Below are 18,887 nucleotides of genomic sequence, written 5' to 3'. Positions count from 1 at the left end.
AGTCTAGGTAGGTGTGTTTAGTCTAGGTAGGTGTGGTGTGTTTAGTCTAGGTAGGTGTGGTGTGTTTAGTCTAGGTACGTGTGGTGTGTTTAGTCTAGGTAGGTGTGTTTGGTCTAGGTGTATGTGGTGTGTTTAGTCTAGGTAGTTGTGGTGTGTTTAGTCTAGGTAGGTGTGGTGTGTTTAGTCTAGGTAGGTGTGGTGTGTTTAGTCTAGGTAGGTGTGTTTAGTCTAGGTAGGTGTGGTGTGTTTAGTCTAGGTAGGTGTGGTGTGTTTAGTCTAGGTAGGTGTGCTGATTCTGTGGACCAGTGCCAGAGGTATTGTCAGCAGGCTGGGATCTTACCAGTGAATTATCACCAAAGGAGGAAGTGGGAGGGAGGGAGGGGTTGGCAACAGGCATGGGGCTACATTATGATTGAGTGAGGAGTTGTTTAGCTTAGTCTCTGTGTGGGCCAGCCAGACAGTCAGGTTTTATCACTTTATGTTTCCCGACTGTCGCCAGAAGAGAATAGACTTGAATACAGAGAGGAAGCAGACACAGAAAGATAAACAGAGACACGCTCACGTATTTCAGAGAAGTTTTGTGAAGTTTCAAGTTTTGTGAAGTTTATATTGTACATTGCCTTTGCAAGAATGGGGCTATGCTGCTCTGAGACCAAGGAGAAATCGTTTGGGATGCTTACGCACTGGAAACAGGTGAGTTTGTGCACAACTAGTTTTGCTAGAGAGTCTCTGCTCTCATTCCAGTTAAATTATGAAATGGCTTTACTTAAAACAACTTGTCCAAAAGTAGGGACTTGTGCATAGTCAGATTGTATGAATGGATGTGGGTCATACACTTGTGCTGCCATTATAATTCATTTACAAAAAACGTTCACTTCACTTTAAACGTTGGTCTTTTGAAGTCCATTCAAGTTCAATTGTTTGTCTGTTGGCTTGGATTTTTATATTCATAGATCATATTGTAATCAATTGCATAATAACAGATTATATCTTCTATTAAATACCAAAGAACTTCTCAGTGGGTTGGGATTAGGCTTCGTCCAAAGATGTAGATTCTGCGTTTTCGATTTTGTGTCTTTCTTCTAGATAGGGCCAGTCGGAACATAATCTAATATTGTGTTTCAAACTTGGAAAAACTTGTTCACCAGTTTATAATAATAGTACTTGATCATGTCAGTCTTTTGCAGACGCTCAATATGTATGAACTTTCCAATTTGTAAGTCGCTCTGGATAAGAGCGTCTGCTAAATGACTAAAACGTAAATGTAAATGTAAATGCACACAACATAATGTACTGTGTGGGATGGATAGGGGTTATCTGAAAAGAATACATTGACATTATTGCAACAATGAGCCTGTTGAAAGCTCTGAGGTTTTTCCATAGCCTGCAGTGGCACACACCTTATCACTGCCTACTTTGAATAATGCACTTGTGGACTATTCAGTGTGTTATGACATACAGTATGTTCACTTAACACTGTGTTACTATTCAGAAGTCATTCACCGCACAAATGCACACTCAATTTCTGTAAGCTCCAAACAACAACGTATTGTTTCGAGTGTGTGTCACAAGTGTGTCACAAGAGTGTGTTCCCCCAGTCCAACAAAACAGGATGTGTGAGTGATGGCGCACGTTGAGTAGTGTGTCCTACCGAACACACTCATGTTCCTGTCATCCTGTGCCAACATATAGTACATACGGATGTCAGTATGACTACCGTACGTCTATATGACCACCGTACGTCTATATGAGTACCGTACGTCTATATGACTACCGTACGTCTATATGAGTACCGTACGTCTATATGACTACCGTACGTCTATATGACTACCGTACGTCTATATGAGTACCGTACGTCTATATGACCACCGTACGTCTATATGACCACCGTACGTCAGTATGACCACCGTACGTCTATATGACTACCGTACGTCTATATGAGTACCGTACGTCTATATGAGTACCGTACGTCTATATGACCACCGTACGTCTATATGACCACCGTACGTCTATATGACCACCGTACGTCTATATGACCACCGTACGTCTATATGACCACCGTACGTCTATATGAGTACCGTACGTCTATATGACCACCGTACGTCTATATGACTACCGTACGTCTATATGACCACCGTACGTCTATATGAGTACCGTACGTCTATATGACCACCGTACGTCTATATGAGTACCGTACGTCTATATGACCACCGTACGTCTATATGACCACCGTACGTCTATATGAGTACCGTACGTCTATATGAGTACCGTACGTCTATATGACCACCGTACGTCTATATGACCACCGTACGTCTATATGACCACCGTACGTATATATGACTACCGTACGTCTATATGACCACCGTACGTCTATATGACCACCGTACGTCTATATGACCACCGTACGTCTATATGAGTACCGTACGTCTATATGACCACCGTACGTCTATATGACTACCGTACGTCTATATGACCACCGTACGTCTATATGAGTACCGTACGTCTATATGACCACCGTACGTCTATATGAGTACCGTACGTCTATATGAGTACCGTACGTCTATATGACCACCGTACGTCTATATGAGTACCGTACGTCTATATGAGTACCGTACGTCTATATGAGTACCGTACGTCTATATGAGTACCGTACGTCTATATGACTACCGTACGTCTATATGACTACCGTACGTCTATATGACCACCGTACGTCTATATGACCACCGTACGTCTATATGAGTACCGTACGTCTATATGACCACCGTACGTCTATATGAGTACCGTACGTCTATATGACTACCGTACGTCTATATGACTACCGTACGTCTATATGACCACCGTACGTCTATATGAGTACCGTACGTCTATATGACTACCGTACGTCTATATGACCACCGTACGTCTATATGACTACAGTACGTCTATATGTCCACCGTACGTCTATATGTCCACCGTACGTCTATATGACTACCGTACGTCTATATGACGACCGTACGTCTATATGACCACCGTACGTCTATATGACCACCGTACGTCTATATGACCACCGTACGTCTATATGACTACCGTACGTCTATATGACCACCGTACGTCTATATGAGTACCGTACGTCTATATGACCACCGTACGTCTATATGACCACCGTACGTCTATATGAGTACCGTACGTCTATATGAGTACCGTACGTCTATATGAGTACCGTACGTCTATACGAGTAACCGTCCTCCTCCTCCATGGAACCCCCGTCCTCCTCCTCCATCCCTCCTTCAAGCCACCGCTGGAACCCCCATCCACCTCCTCCATCCCTCCTTCAAGCCACCGCTGGAACCCCCGTCCTCCTCCTCCATCCCTCCTTCAAGCCACCGCTGGAACCCCCATCCTCCTCCTCCATCCCTCCTTCAAGCCACCGCTGGAACCCCCGTCCTCCTCCTCCATCCCTCCTTCAAGCCACCGCTGGAACCCCCGTCCTCCTCCTCCATCCCTCCAAGCCACCGCTGGAACCCCCGTCCTCCTCCTCCATCCCTCCTTCAAGCCACCGCTGGAACCCCCGTCCTCCTCCTCCATCCCTCCTTCAAGCCACCGCTGGAACCCCCGTCCTCCTCCTTCATCCCTCCTTCAACCCATTAAGCATACTTGCCTCATCTCAGTCTCACAGAGGATGGATGGATGGATTATATCACTGGGATCTCCTCTGCCACCCACTACCATTGGCCCTCTGGGATGGATAGGGATGTCATAGAAATACAGGACTGGGATCTCCTCTTTGACTGCCATTTGTCTTCCATTTGCTTCCACTTCATCTGCCTGTATAGAGATATCTTGGTTAAGAGATCCACTTACTGTACCTCTACCTACATTGCTGCAAGCTTCTTACCTATTGACGTACCGCCATACTGCTGTTCAGGAGAAGACCGTCTATCACTAATGGAAATACAGTCACTATCAAACTGGCCATTGTGACTGAGGAGATTCCAGAAATGATGAAGAGCGATCGGGAGGGGGTCTTAGGTGCTCGCTCTCGGAGGGGATTATCATTGATCTGTCATCTGTGACTTGATACGAAGAGAGAGAGACGAAATGAAGGCAGGGCTGTTGGTTGTTGAGTAAAGACCACCTTGGTTTTGTCTTCAGAAAGGAGCATCATACACAAGGGTTCTGCTGAGGACAGCTAGGAGCGACAGCCAAGTACAGAACCATGCCTGAAGCCAACACCATGCTCTGTCGCTCCTGGGGGTACATCAAGGTGTGTTGGGGACTGGGATACATCAAGGTGTGTTGGGGACTAGGGTACATCAAGGTGTGTTGTAGACTGGGATACATCAAGGTGTGTTGTAGACTGAGGTACATCAAGGTGTGTTGTAGACTGGGATACATCAAGGTGTGTTGTAGACTGGGATACATCAAGGTGTGTTGTAGACTGGGGTACATCAAGGTGTGTTGTAGACTGGGGTACATCAAGGTGTGTTGTAGACTGGGGTACATCAAGGTGTGTTGTAGACTGGGGTACATCAAGGTGTGTTGTAGACTGGGGTACATCAAGGTGTGTAGGGGACTGGGGTACATCAAGGTGTGTTGGGGACTGGGGTACATCAAGGTGTGTTGGGGACTAGGGTACATCAAGGTGTGTTGGGGACTAGGGTACATCAAGGTGTGTTGGGGACTAGGGTACATCAAGGTGTGTTGTAGACTGGGGTACATCAAGGTGTGTTGTAGACTGGGATACATCAAGGTGTGTAGGGGACTGGGGTACATCAAGGTGTGTTGGGGACTGGGGTACATCAAGGTGTGTTGGGGACTGGGGTACATCAAGGTGTGTTGTAGACTGGGATACATCAAGGTGTGTTGTAGACTGGGGTACATCAAGGTGTGTTGGGGACTGGGGTACATCAAGGTGTGTTGGGGACTGGGGTACATCAAGGTGTGTTGGGGACTGGGGTACATCAAGGTGTGTTGGGGACTGGGGTACATCAAGGTGTGTTGGGGACTGGGGTACATCAAGGTGTGTTGTAGACTGGGGTACATCAAGGTGTGTTGGGGACTGGGGTACATCAAGGTGTGTTGTAGACTGGGGTACATCAAGGTGTGTTGTAGACTGGGATACATCAAGGTGTGTAGGGGACTGGGGTACATCAAGGTGTGTTGTAGACTGGGGTACATCAAGGTGTGTTGTAGACTGGGGTACATCAAGGTGTGTTGGGGACTGGGGTACATCAAGGTGTGTAGGGGACTGGGGTACATCAAGGTGTGTTGGGGACTGGGGTACATCAAGGTGTGTTGGGGACTAGGGTACATCAAGGTGTGTTGGGGACTGGGGTACATCAAGGTGTGTAGGGGACTGGGGTACATCAAGGTGTGTTGGGGACTGGGGTACATCAAGGTGTGTTGGGGACTGGGGTACATCAAGGTGTGTTGGGGACTGGGGTACATCAAGGTGTGTAGGGGACTGGGGTACATCAAGGTGTGTTGGGGACTGGGGTACATCAAGGTGTGTTGGGGACTGGGGTACATCAAGGTGTGTTGGGGACTGGGGTACATCAAGGTGTGTTGTAGACTGGGATACATCAAGGTGTGTTGGGGACTGGGGTACATCAAGGTGTGTTGGGGACTGGGGTACATCAAGGTGTGTTGGGGACTGGGGTACATCAAGGTGTGTTGGGGACTAGGGTACATCAAGGTGTGTTGTAGACTGGGGTACATCAAGGTGTGTTGTAGACTGGGGTACATCAAGGTGTGTTGTAGACTGGGGTACATCAAGGTGTGTTGTAGACTGGGGTACATCAAGGTGTGTTGTAGACTGGGATACATCAAGGTGTGTTGGGGACTGGGGTACATCAAGGTGTGTTGTAGACTGGGGTACATCAAGGTGTGTTGGGGACTGGGGTACATCAAGGTGTGTTGGGGACTGGGATACATCAAGGTGTGTTGGGGACTGGGGTACATCAAGGTGTGTTGGGGACTAGGGTACATCAAGGTGTGTTGGGGACTGGGGTACATCAAGGTGTGTTGTAGACTGGGATACATCAAGGTGTGTTGGGGACTGGGGTACATCAAGGTGTGTTGGGGACTGGGGTACATCAAGGTGTGTTGGGGACTGGGGTACATCAAGGTGTGTTGGGGACTAGGGTACATCAAGGTGTGTTGTAGACTGGGGTACATCAAGGTGTGTTGTAGACTGGGGTACATCAAGGTGTGTTGTAGACTGGGGTACATCAAGGTGTGTTGTAGACTGGGATACATCAAGGTGTGTTGGGGACTGGGGTACATCAAGGTGTGTTGTAGACTGGGGTACATCAAGGTGTGTTGGGGACTGGGGTACATCAAGGTGTGTTGGGGACTGGGATACATCAAGGTGTGTTGGGGACTGGGGTACATCAAGGTGTGTTGGGGACTGGGGTACATCAAGGTGTGTTGGGGACTGGGGTACATCAAGGTGTGTTGGGGACTGGGGTACATCAAGGTGTGTTGGGGACTGGGGTACATCAAGGTGTGTTGGGGACTGGGATACATCAAGGTGTGTTGGGGACTGGGGTACATCAAGGTGTGTTGGGGACTGGGGTACATCAAGGTGTGTTGGGGACTGGGGTACATCAAGGTGTGTTGGGGACTGGGGTATATCAAGGTGTGTTGGGGACTGGGGTACATCAAGGTGTGTTGGGGACTGGGATACTTTTCAATTTGGTTGAAAACCTACTGCAGTAATTTGGTTGAAAACCTACTGCAGTAGTATGGTTGAATACCTACTGCAGTAGTTTGGTTGAATACCTACTGCAGTAGTTTGGTTTAATACCTACTGAACTAGTATGGTTGAATACCTACTGCAGTAATTTGGTTGAATCTGACCCTATGCTGTACAGATTTATCTAGAAATGGTTGATTTGTTTACCAAATATCTCAAAACAGGTCTGTCATAAAGCCTATACCCAATAAGAAGACATCATCCTTATATGGTATCAAACAAACAAGCCTATTCCCTTGGGGTCCGATACTCCCATGTCAACGGAAAGTTCCAGGAAACTATTTATGCTGCCCCCGGGACAGCCATATCCTGCTGGTCTCCATTGAGTATACCTAATACGGTGTCGTGTAATTTTCTGTTTCCCCTGTTAGATATCTTGCTGGTCTATAACCATTATATCTACAGTTAAATGGTGTCCTGTCATGTTACTTAGTTCATTGTCTTGTTGGTCTATATACATTATATCTACAGTTAAATGGTGTCCTGTCATGTTACTCAGTTCATTGTCTTGCTGGTCTATATGCATTATATCTACAGTTAAATGGTGTCCTGTCATGTTACTCAGTTCATTGTCTTGCTGGTCTATATGCATTATATCTACAGTTAAATGGTGTCCTGTCATGTTACTTAGTTCATTGTCTTGCTGGTCTATATGCATTATATCTACAGTTAAATGGTGTCCTGTCATGTTACTTAGTTCATTGTCTTGTTGGTCTACACCAGCATTTCCCAAACTTGGTCCTGGGGACCCCAGAGAGGTGCACGTTTTGGATTTTGCCCTAACACAGCAATTATCAAAGCTTGATGATGAGTTGATGATTTAAATCAGCTGTGCACCCCTTGGGATTCCGAGGACTGAGTTTGGGAAACGCTGGTGTACGTGTCGTGTATCTAACCTAGTGTTGTCCTCCTTTTCTGTTACTCCAATTCAAGAGGACACAGTTGATGCCACTACCAGGGGAAGCCATTTCCTATTGGTTTTCACACAGTCTATATAATAATATAACAACAATATATGCCATTTAAGCAAACGCTTTTATCCAAAGTGACTTAGTCATGCGTGCATACATTTTATATACGAGTAGGGCCGGGAATCGAACCCACTTTCCTGGAATTGCAAGCTCCATGCTCTACCAACTGAGATGCAGAGTCTATCTAATGGCTATCTAACATGGTGTTGTGTCATTTTGTGTCTCCCCAGTTCAAGAGGATGTTGAACCGGGAGCTGACGCAACTGTCGGAGATGAGTCGCTCCGGCAACCAGGTGTCAGAGTTCATCTCCAACACCTTCCTTGGTAAGTCAACACACGCACTATTACATACAGTACAAGTACACTTGAAACTAAATAACCCATGTTATTTATTCCACTGCTGTGCTGATGGACACTACATGTTCCTCCTCGGCCTGAATGGGGATGTTTTGGCTATTATTGGCTTTTACACCGAGAGAATGAGAAAGAAGGAATACCTGATTAAGAAGGAGAAGGGAAAAGGCTGGAGGGACAGAGAGAGAGAGAAAGAGATGTTGCTGAGTGGGGTATCAGTGTGGAGTTGCTCTGCACTAGTTTCAAACCAGTCTGATCTGGTCTGCTGGAGTGTTCCCTCTCTCACTGCAGAGAGAGGGAGACCTTTTACCCTTCCCAGGGCCTTTGGAGTGTTCCCTCTCTCACTGCAGAGAGAGGGAGACCTTTTACCCTTCCCAGGGCCTTTGGAGTGTTCCCTCTCTCACTGCAGAGAGAGGGAGACCTTCTACCCTTCCCAGGGACTCTGGAGTGTTCCCTCTCTCACCGCAGAGAGAGGGAGACCTTCTACCCTTCCCAGGGACTCTGTCGTTCTATAGAGAGAACGTGAAAGAGAACGAGAGAGAGAGGGCGTGTTTGTTCTGCGTCTGGTCTCGCCTCATCTCTAAAAACCCAGTGACACATTCCATAACTCCCAGCCGATAAGCAAGCGCTATCTCACACCACCTCTTCTCCACAGCACAGAGAAAACTGCGCAGTGCCCCCACTTGTAAACAAGCCTCCATCTTTCTGACAGATGAAAAAGCAGATGGAGAGAGAGGGAGATGGTGGGAGGAAAGGAGGAAGAGAAGGAAAGACATTGATAAGATATGAAGAGACATTGACGATAAGATATGAAGAGACATTGACAATAGATAGAATATTTGTATTTTATTTAACTAGGCAAATCATTTAAGAACAAATTCTTATTTACAATGATGGCCTACCAAAAGGCAAAAGGCCTCCTGCAGGAACGGGGTCTGGGTTTAAAAATTTAAAATAAAATAAATACATAGGACAAAACACACATCACACCTGTATCTATGTAATGTTGTTGCATGTTAGGGACCACAATGGAAATAAGTCACTGACTATCCCTGTCACTTTTTAAAAATGTATGTACTGTGTGTGTATGGAATTTTTAAACTGGCAAATATAATCAATCAAATGAGGGAGAACGTGAGAGAGAAAATAATGGATAGTGATTTGAGGCAAAATTGTTTTGTGTTCTGCATTGCTGCTTGCACCTGTCAGGTTGAGGCAAACCATCTCTATGCCTCAGAGAGAATAGAGTAGTGTGTGAAACAACACACACACACACACACACACACACACCACGTGTTACTCACATGTAGCGCCTCAAGAGAGGTCACTTCACCGCCACCACAACAAGCCACCTGCATACAGCCCAGCCCCTCCTCCAAACTATTCTGCTTAATATGACAAATTTCTACGGATTGTTATGGTTTGGAAAAAAAGGCTTTTATTTATCCACAACAGTATTCAATCACTTTTCTTGTATTTATCCATAACAGTATTCATTCACTTTTATTTATCCACAACAGTATTCATTCACTACTCTACTTGGAATTGATGCCTCATTAAATATCATGGGAAGTTCCAGGAATCTCTCAATAGCTGATTTGCAACAGGTCATTTCTTCGTCATAAGTCATTAATAAAGTATTTGCTACTTGTTGGCTATTTGCTTCTGGATGTTTCCTGGAGAAGAACAGATAAAGGAAAAGGAGAGTGACAGAGATGCGTGAGAGCTAGTAAAAGGGATTGATTTTGTGTGTGTGTGTGTGTGTGTGTGTGTGTGTGTGTGTGTGTGTGTGTGTGTGTGTGTGTGTGTGTGTGTGTGTGTGTGTGTGTGTGTGTGTGTGTGTGTGTTGTGTGTGTGTGTGTGTGTGTGTGTGTGTGTAACTGAATTATTACCATGCTAATTGAATGACTATCAGTAGATTGGAAGGAAGGTCTGGTCAGGGGTGTGACAAATGAAATGCGTCTCTGCAAGGACACTAATACAGACCACTGATACATAGTCATATACAGATGTTGGATCTTAATTTGATCACCCTGCTGTTGAAGGAGATTTTCTACACAGCAGAAAATGCAAACTTGGAGTGTATTCAAGGTTTTAAAGGCTTCTGAAGTGTATAATATCCACTTAAAAATGTATCAGCCCATACAAAAATGTAAATTAATTATAAGCCACACAATAATTCATAATGTCCTGTTAAAGGATTATTTTCCTGCTGTGAGAAACCAGTCAAATTAAGATCCTACATCTATAGCATCCCTCTCACGTTTGTTGTTGGTATTTAAATAATAAATGAATGTGCCATATCGAGGTAGATGTCCATATGCACATACATTGTGCTTTATAAATGTACATATCAATATAAATGTTATGCTTTGCGATCATGACTTCACCATTGTTGTTTGCAAGTCTGTATTTTCATTTTACGGTGCAGTAGTTTAACCTTCCTCCCTCCATCCCTCCCTCCCTGCAGACAAGCAGAATGAGTTGGAGTTACCGTGCCCCATGGCCAAGACCAGAGAGTGGAAGAAGAGGCCCCACCACCAGACCCAGCTGGAGGGTCAGGGGACCTTGACCCAGATCAGCGGGGTCCGGAAGCTCAGCCATTCCACTGGGCTCCAAGGCAGCAGCATCAGCCGCTTTGGGGTCAAGACAGATCAGGAGGACCTGCTGTCTAAGGTACTGGGGAAGTCTGAATGAATAAACACTATGGGCCTGTACAGGAGGATACACTGTTACACAATACATAGAAATGTATTGTCTAGCACTGGTATGACTGTCTTTCATATAGAATAGGGAATCATGTAATCTCTATTCATTCCATTTCTTTCTGCAACATTCAGAATGTTTCACCTCCTTTAATTCACCCCAGAGGAGGTTTATTCTATTTAAATTCAATTTAGGAAATTAAGGGAACTTCAGATTCAAGACTCATTAAAAATAAATGGCACTTTTTGATTGGTGAATTGAAAATATGAATCTCTCTCTCAGGACCTTGAGAACATCAACAAGTGGGGTTTGAACATCTTCAGGGTGGCTGAGCACTCCCACAACCGCCCGCTGACATGCACCATGTACACCATCTTCCAGGTCAGTGTTCTTCCTCCTCTTCCGTTACTGTCAGAATGCAGTGTTTCCCCTGCAGGCGCGCACACACACACACACACACACACACACACACACACACACACACACACACACACACACACACACACACACACACACACACACACACACACACACACACACACACACACACACCAGGGGTGATTCGCTAGCACACAGCCTATAGTAGTGTATATCAGTTGTCTGTGTTTACTTAATGTATCCTCATCTTCTGGGTGAGTATCTGAATGATCACTACTGTAGTATGAACATCTAGTCATGAGGATGAATGGACCGTCACAATGAATTACTCAGACAGCCAAGTCAAGCAATTCATACTCCTTTACAATCTTGGCATTGACAATGTAATTGCCTTTTTTTATTATTTTGCCTACATCTTGCTATAACGATGCCATTGCAATTTAAACAGACAAAGTCCAAGTAAAACCAAAGTCGGTCATTTTAAGTTGCAGCAAATTGAAATGTGTTTTACTCAGGTTGATGTTTTACTCAGGTTGATAGGTTGATGTTTTACTCAGGTTGATAGATTGATGTTTTACTCAGGTTGATGTTTTACTCAGGTTGATGTTTTACTCAGGTTGATGTTTTACTCAGGTTGATAGGTTGATGTTTTACTCAGGTTGATGTTTTACTCAGGTTGATAGGTTGATGTTTTACTCAGGTTGATAGGTTGATGTTTTACTCAGGTTGATGTTTTACTCAGGTTGATGTTTTACTCAGGTTGATAGGTTGATGTTTTACTCAGGTTGATGTTTTACTCAGGTTGATGTTTTACTCAGGTTGATGTTTTACTCAGGTTGATATTTTACTCAGGTTGATAGGTTGATGTTTTACTCAGATTGATGTTTTACTCAGGTTGATAGGTTGATGTTTTACTCAGGTTGATAGATTGATGTTTTACTCAGGTTGATAGGTTGATGTTTTACTCAGGTTGATAGATTGATGTTTTACTCAGGTTGATAGATTGATGTTTTACTCAGGTTGATGTTTTACTCAGGTTGATAGGTTGATGTTTTACTCAGGTTGATGTTTTACTCAGGTTGATGTTTTTACTCAGGTTGATGTTTTACTCAGGTTGATAGATTGATGTTTTACTCAGGTTGATGTTTTACTCAGGTTGATAGGTTGATGTTTTACTCAGGTTGATGTTTTACTCAGGTTGATAGATTGATGTTTTACTCAGGTTGATGTTTTACTCAGGTTGATAGATTGATGTTTTACTCAGATTGATAGGTTGATGTTTTACTCAGGTTGATGTTTTACTCAGGTTGATAGATTGATGTTTAACTCAGGTTGATAGGTTGATGTTTTACTCAGGTTGATAGATTGATGTTTTACTCAGGTTGATAGGTTGATGTTTTACTCAGGTTGAGGTTTTACTCAGGTTGATAGATTGATGTTTAACTCAGGTTGATGTTTTACTCAGGTTGATAGATTGATGTTTTACTCAGGTTGATGTTTTACTCAGGTTGATAGGTTGATGTTTTACTCAGGTTGATGTTTTACTCAGGTTGATAGATTGATGTTTTACTCAGGTTGATAGGTTGATGTTTTACTCAGGTTGATGTTTTACTCAGGTTGATAGATTTATGTTTAACTCAGGTTGATGTTTTACTCAGGTTGATAGGTTGATGTTTTACTCAGGTTGATGTTTTACTCAGGTTGATAGGTTGATGTTTTACTCAGGTTGATGTTTTACTCAGGTTGATAGGTCGATGTTTTACTCAGGTTGATGTTTTACTCAGGTTGTGGGTTACATGTCACATGTGTGTCCCGTGCAGGAGCGAGACCTGATGAATACGTTTAAAATCCCTGCGGACACCTTCGTGACCTTCATGATGACCCTGGAGGCCCACTACCACTCAGACGTAGAATACCACAACAGCCTCCACGCTGCAGACGTGGCCCAGTCCACACACATCCTGCTCTCTACACCTGCTCTGGATGTAAGTCACCTGACCTAGCTCTACTTATTTTACTGCTGTTTTCTCTTCTCCCTCTATTCCTCCAGTTATTGTCAGAGACCTAGCTCACATCAGCCCAAATGATAAAGCCCACAGCCACAGCTTGACTGCTCAGTGTTGTTGCTATTTTCATCTGTTGTTTATCCAGTCAGATCTTGAATTACGATTCTGTTGTCTAGCAACCTGTCTTCTTCATTTGTTTTGAATATGCCGACTAAAGGGAGTGACTAACACCATCTCACATAACAGACCTTAAAGTCATAATAAATCATGTATACGAGCAAGTGACACCACTCAACCGAATTATGTCATCGCTGCTCAACCTAGATAGGTCACACAATAATGAGTTACTACCAGATGAATGTGTTACTCTATCTTGCCAAGCAGATTTTCTTACTGCAATGTGAAGCCTTTTACTATCAATGTGGAAAACTCATCAATTCTCTCCGGGTTTTCTTTCCTTTTGCTCTGCCCCCGTCTCTCGTCCTGTCCAATCATAGGCCGTCTTCACGGATCTGGAGATCTTGGCGGCCGTCTTTGCGGCAGCCATCCATGACGTGGATCACCCTGGGGTCTCCAACCAGTTCCTCATCAACACCAGTAAGTACTTTCTTCTTCAAAAGCTAACAACAGTGAGTACTTTCTCTCTCAAAGGCTAACAGTGCGTACTTTATCCCTCAAAAGCTAACAACATTGAGTACCTTCTCCCTCAAAAACTAGCAACAATGAGTACTTTATCCCTCAAAAGCTAACAGCAGTGAGTACTTTCTCCCTCAAAAGCTAGCAACAGTGAGTTCGTTATACCTCAAAAAATAGCAACAGTGAGTACTTTATACCTCAAAGGCTAACAGTGCATACTTTCTCCCTCAAAAGCTAGCAACAGTGAGTACTTTCTCCCTCAAAAGCTAGCAACAGTGAGTACTTTATACCTCAAAAGATAGCAACAGTGAGTACTTTATACCTCAAAGCTAACAACAGTGAGTACTTTATACCTCAAAGCTAACAACAGTGAGTACTTTATACCTCAAAAGCTAGCAACAGTGAGTACTTTATCCCTCAAAAGCTAGCAACAGTGAGTACTTTATACCTCAAAAGCTAGCAACAGTGAGTACTTTATACCTCAAAAGCTAGCAACAGTGAGTACGTTATCCCTCAAAAGCTAGCAACAGTGAGTACTTTATACCTCAAAAGCTAGCAACAGTGAGTACTTTATACCTCAAAAGCTAACAACAGTGAGTACTTTATCCCTCAAAAGCTAACAACAGTGAGTACTTTATCCCTCAAAAGCTAGCAACAGTGAGTACTTTATACCTCAAAAGCTAGCAACAGTGAGTACTTTATACCTCAAAAGCGAACAACAGTGAGTACTTTATCCCTCAAAAGCGAACAACAGTGAGTACTTTCTCCCTCAAAAGCAAACAACAGTGTGTACTTTATCCCTCAAAAGATAGCAACAGTGAGTACTTTATACCTCAAAAGCTAACAACAGTGCTGAATGAATAAGTTCTGCTCCTTTAGTACTACTTTATGTTATCCTTTACTATATCTTTGACTATATTTTATCCCCTCAAATCTTCCCCATTGCTTCTAATAGTCCATCTCTCTCTCTCTGTGTCCAGACTCAGAGCTGGCCCTGATGTACAACGATGAGTCTGTCCTGGAGAACCACCACCTGGCTGTGGGCTTCAAGCTGCTGCAGGAAGACAACTGTGACATCTTCCAGAACCTGACCAAGAAAGAACGCCAATCCCTCCGCAGGATGGTCATAGACATGGTGAGAGAACGTCCAAGTTCTGACCAAACATATTTCATTCTGATGTCCCATTCAAATGAGTCTTCGACCGTGGGTCGGTCAGTCCATTGGTCGGTTCAGTTTTTCTATCTCTGTCTCAATTAAATGAGATATATTAGGTTTCTTGGCATCAAAGATCACAAATCATATATTACTGCAGCAGAAACATGTAGAAATCACTAACAACAATCTCTCTCTCTCCAGGTACTGGCCACTGACATGTCTAAACACATGAGCCTGCTGGCTGACCTGAAGACCATGGTGGAGACCAAGAAGGTGACCAGCTCTGGAGTGCTGCTGCTGGACAACTACACAGACAAAATACAGGTAGGAGATCACACTCCTGCATAGGAACGCATGTGTGCCTCACACACACACACACACACACACACACACACACACACACACACACACACACACCACACACACACCACACACACACCACACACACACCACACACACACACACACCACACACACACACACACACACACACACACACCACACACACACACACACACCACACACACCACACACACACACACACACACCACACACACCACACACACACACACACACACACCACACACACACACACCACACACACACCACACACACACACCACACACACACACACACACACACACACACCACACACGCCACACACCACACACGCCACACACCACACACGCCACACACACACACACCACACACACACACACACACCACACACACACAAACACCACACACACACACACCACACACACACACCACACACCACACACATACACACACCACACACCACACACCACACACACACACACACCACACACACACACACACACCAATCCTCTCTCCTCCCCTCTGTTGCAGGTGATGCGTAACATGGTTCATTGTGCTGACCTCAGTAACCCCACTAAGTCTCTGGACCTGTACCGTCAGTGGACCGACCGCATCATGAACGAGTTCTCCCACCAGGGAGACCGCGAGAGGGAGAAAGGCATGGAGATCAGCCCCATGTGTGACAAGCATACGGCTTCAGTGGAGAAGAGCCAGGTAGGTTACTAATACATACTGTATAGAGGTAACACACACACACACTCATACGTACAGTACTCACACTGCTCACATATACACATTCTACACAAACATACATACTGCTTGCATACACACACACACACACACACACACACACACACACACACACACACACACACACACACACACACACACACACACACACACACACACACACACACACACACACACACACACACACACAACCCCCTCTAGTGTGGTTATTACAGTATGTACACTATTGTATCTTTAAATCTCCTCTCTCTTCTCTCTCTCTTCTCCCTCTCTGCAGGTGGGTTTCATAGACTACATCGTCCACCCGCTGTGGGAGACGTGGGCCGACCTGGTGCACCCGGACGCCCAGGACATACTGGACACCCTGGAGGACAACAGGAACTGGTACCAGAGCATGATCCCTCAGAGGCCTTCTCCCCCCTTCTGCACCGGTGACGGAGAGGGGGACAGAGAGGGAGGACACAGGTTCCAGTTTGAGCTGACGCTAGATGACGAACAGGATGGAGAGATGGGAGTGGAGGAGGGCGAGAGAGGGACGGAAGAGGGGTGGTCGCCAGTTGACCAGGGCGGAGTGTAGATGAACACACGTGGGGCTTCCCCCACATAATGAGCCGTGACCTGTTATCTTCATAAATGGAAGCACCGGTTTTAGGTTGTGTTCCACATCTTGTTTTACTGCAGTGGAGGAATCCTGCAATCTGGCTCTTTGGCGTTGCTCTGCTTATGCACTAGGGCCTGACTGGCTTTGGGCCCATGCAGAAGAGGGTGGGGAACCACAACACTTGATTTGGGAGCACTCAGGAAGAAGAGTATGAAGAGTTGAAGAGTGATGCCTTGAAGGAGTCCTGTTGAAAATGCTAGTGTGTGACAAAAGTACCGTATCTTGGTTTTTGGTAGCCAGATAATACAATCTTTGTTCTGACAAATACTGAAGATGAAACTAAGCTTGGCGAAGAGACTCTGTTGCGTTCAATTGGGACAAGATGAAATACTTGCACTTCAGAGCGATCTTTGTTCTTCGTGACTATTTTCGAGTACATGTTTTGTTTTGTAACAGGATGGCATGTTGCCGAGTAGCATCCGATGTTCAAACTAGTGATCCACAGGTGTTTATAACAAACAACATCTACCCTTTTTGTGACAAGTGTTTAAAGACTTTTGTGTGCCTTTTTTTTTACGACAGGGTATTTTGGACGTGATTTTATAATTTATTGAACAGGTTTGAACATACAGTCTTCCTGATGTCTAAGGGTAGGAAGGGAGTGTTTAAACTAAAGAGTCAATAAATCTACTAATGAGAGGTTCTTCGTTAACACCCAATTCATGACTCTATACATGTATTGTTATATGGTACCTCACACATTTCAAATCAATATCAACAAATGCCACAGAACCTACAAGTTCCATATTCATATTCACAGCAAAAGGCAGTTACAAACCTGTTACTTTTGATTTGACATATTTGCTTAACCGTAAAGCAATGATCTCGATCTTTTCCCATGTAATCTGTCAAAACCAATACGCTCCAAAGATGTCCTGATTAATGCACATTAACAGCAGAATGAGACTCTGCCCTAAGAGAGGTGTATTGCCATACCTGATTAAAACTTCAATAACATTTCTCCATATATATATATTTTTTAAATATTTGTAATTTTCCATATCACCCTTCCAAGAATGGAAGAGGTGTAAATTTGATCTCTTAATATAATGAATGCATATAATTAAATAATTGAGGCCAATCAAAGTAAACCTTTGAATGGTTTCTTTCCAGACAGAGAGTGAGAGACATCCCATGACATGTGATATTCTGAAGCCCCATACCAAAGTCAAAAAACAAACCTCCATTCAACAATGTCTGATGTCAGCTAATGTTATTATTTTGGTTGCCAGATCCTCCTTGAACTGACACCTCACACGTTTAGGCAGAAATGGCAGAACAAAAACTAAACCAAAAACAAATGGCATCTTTTTAAAGGTTGATTCAATGATAATTTAATGTCATCTAAAATGTCCCCTGTAGTTTTCTCCATCATTTCTGTCAAGCACTTTGACCAGCTGGAGAGCTCAGCGCCTAGTCGCTAGTCTGTCAACAATACATCTAAATGGTACTGTCATGTAAACTGCAGCTCTCAGCTGTGGGGAGATCAGCAGAACATCACTATGTGACAACATGTCCCACATTGACTCTGCGGGGGCACGCGTGTGTGTGTACAGTATGTGTGTGTGTGTGTGTGTGTGTGAATGAGGAAAACTTAGCCACTCAATCTCCTCTTCTTTGCACCTAGTCCTGTGTCAAACCTTGAACTGTCTGAAACAGTTTATTTATGATCTTTCATCTGTAAATAGAATAATATTTATAAAATGTACATTTGGTATAATTTATATGCACTACTATTACCTGTCAAAACAAGTCAAACATTTGTTCAACTGTATAATCCTCAAGATTTAAACAGCCTTTCAGATTCACAATTCACAATGCTGACATTGTGAATTGTTAAACTGATTGCCAAGAAATGTCAATTGCCAACTTGAATTTCTCAATGAATTGTTTTGGGGAAATACTCTCAAACTAAATAATTCCAGGATTTGAAATGCAAATGGTTGGTTAGGATCTGGAAATCCCCAAATCTACAGTAGTCTACAGTAGTGTACAAAAGTCTACAGTAGTCTATAGTAGTGTACAGTAGTCTACAGTAGTCTATAGTAGTGTACAGTAGTCTACAGTAGTCTATAGTAGTGTACAGTAGTCTATAGTAGTCTATAGTAGTGTACAGTAGTCTACAGTAGTCTATAGTAGTGTACAGTAGTCTATAGTAGTGTACAGTAGTCTACAGTAGTCTATAGTAGTCTACA

At 44.0% G+C, this 18,887-nt stretch overlaps 1 protein-coding gene across 1 annotated transcript; it reads left to right on the top strand.

Annotated features, from left to right (window-relative positions):
- The first annotated feature begins 456 nt into the window (after positions 1-456).
- LOC120020633 (cAMP-specific 3',5'-cyclic phosphodiesterase 4B-like) lies at positions 457-17,351 on the top strand. Its single transcript, XM_038964342.1, has 10 exons — positions 457-693; positions 7,938-8,031; positions 10,532-10,737; positions 11,050-11,148; positions 12,966-13,130; positions 13,649-13,748; positions 14,768-14,922; positions 15,145-15,267; positions 15,813-15,995; positions 16,309-17,351. The coding sequence occupies exons 1-10, from the start codon at positions 631-633 to the stop codon at positions 16,606-16,608; spliced, it is 1,488 nt and encodes a 495-aa protein (XP_038820270.1). The 5' UTR covers positions 457-630; the 3' UTR covers positions 16,609-17,351.
- The last annotated feature ends 1,536 nt before the right edge of the window (positions 17,352-18,887 follow it).

Source organism: Salvelinus namaycush, chromosome 25 (assembly GCF_016432855.1).
Source record: "Salvelinus namaycush isolate Seneca chromosome 25, SaNama_1.0, whole genome shotgun sequence".
NCBI classification, from domain to species: Eukaryota; Metazoa; Chordata; class Actinopteri; order Salmoniformes; family Salmonidae; genus Salvelinus; species Salvelinus namaycush.
Note: the sequence above shows the minus strand (reverse complement) of the source record. Positions and strands in the feature narration are given on the sequence as shown.

What these genes read in the sequence shown, in the direction of transcription:
- LOC120020633 (XM_038964342.1), top strand. Translation starts at nt 631, where the DNA reads ATGGGGCTATGCTGCTCTGAGACCAAGGAGAAATCGTTTGGGATGCTT. An exon ending in CCAGTTCCTCATCAACACCA is followed by an intron (nt 13,749 to 14,767) that starts GTAAGTACTTTC and finishes CTCTGTGTCCAG; the next exon opens with ACTCAGAGCTGGCCCTGATG. An exon ending in GCAGGATGGTCATAGACATG is followed by an intron (nt 14,923 to 15,144) that starts GTGAGAGAACGT and finishes CTCTCTCTCCAG; the next exon opens with GTACTGGCCACTGACATGTC.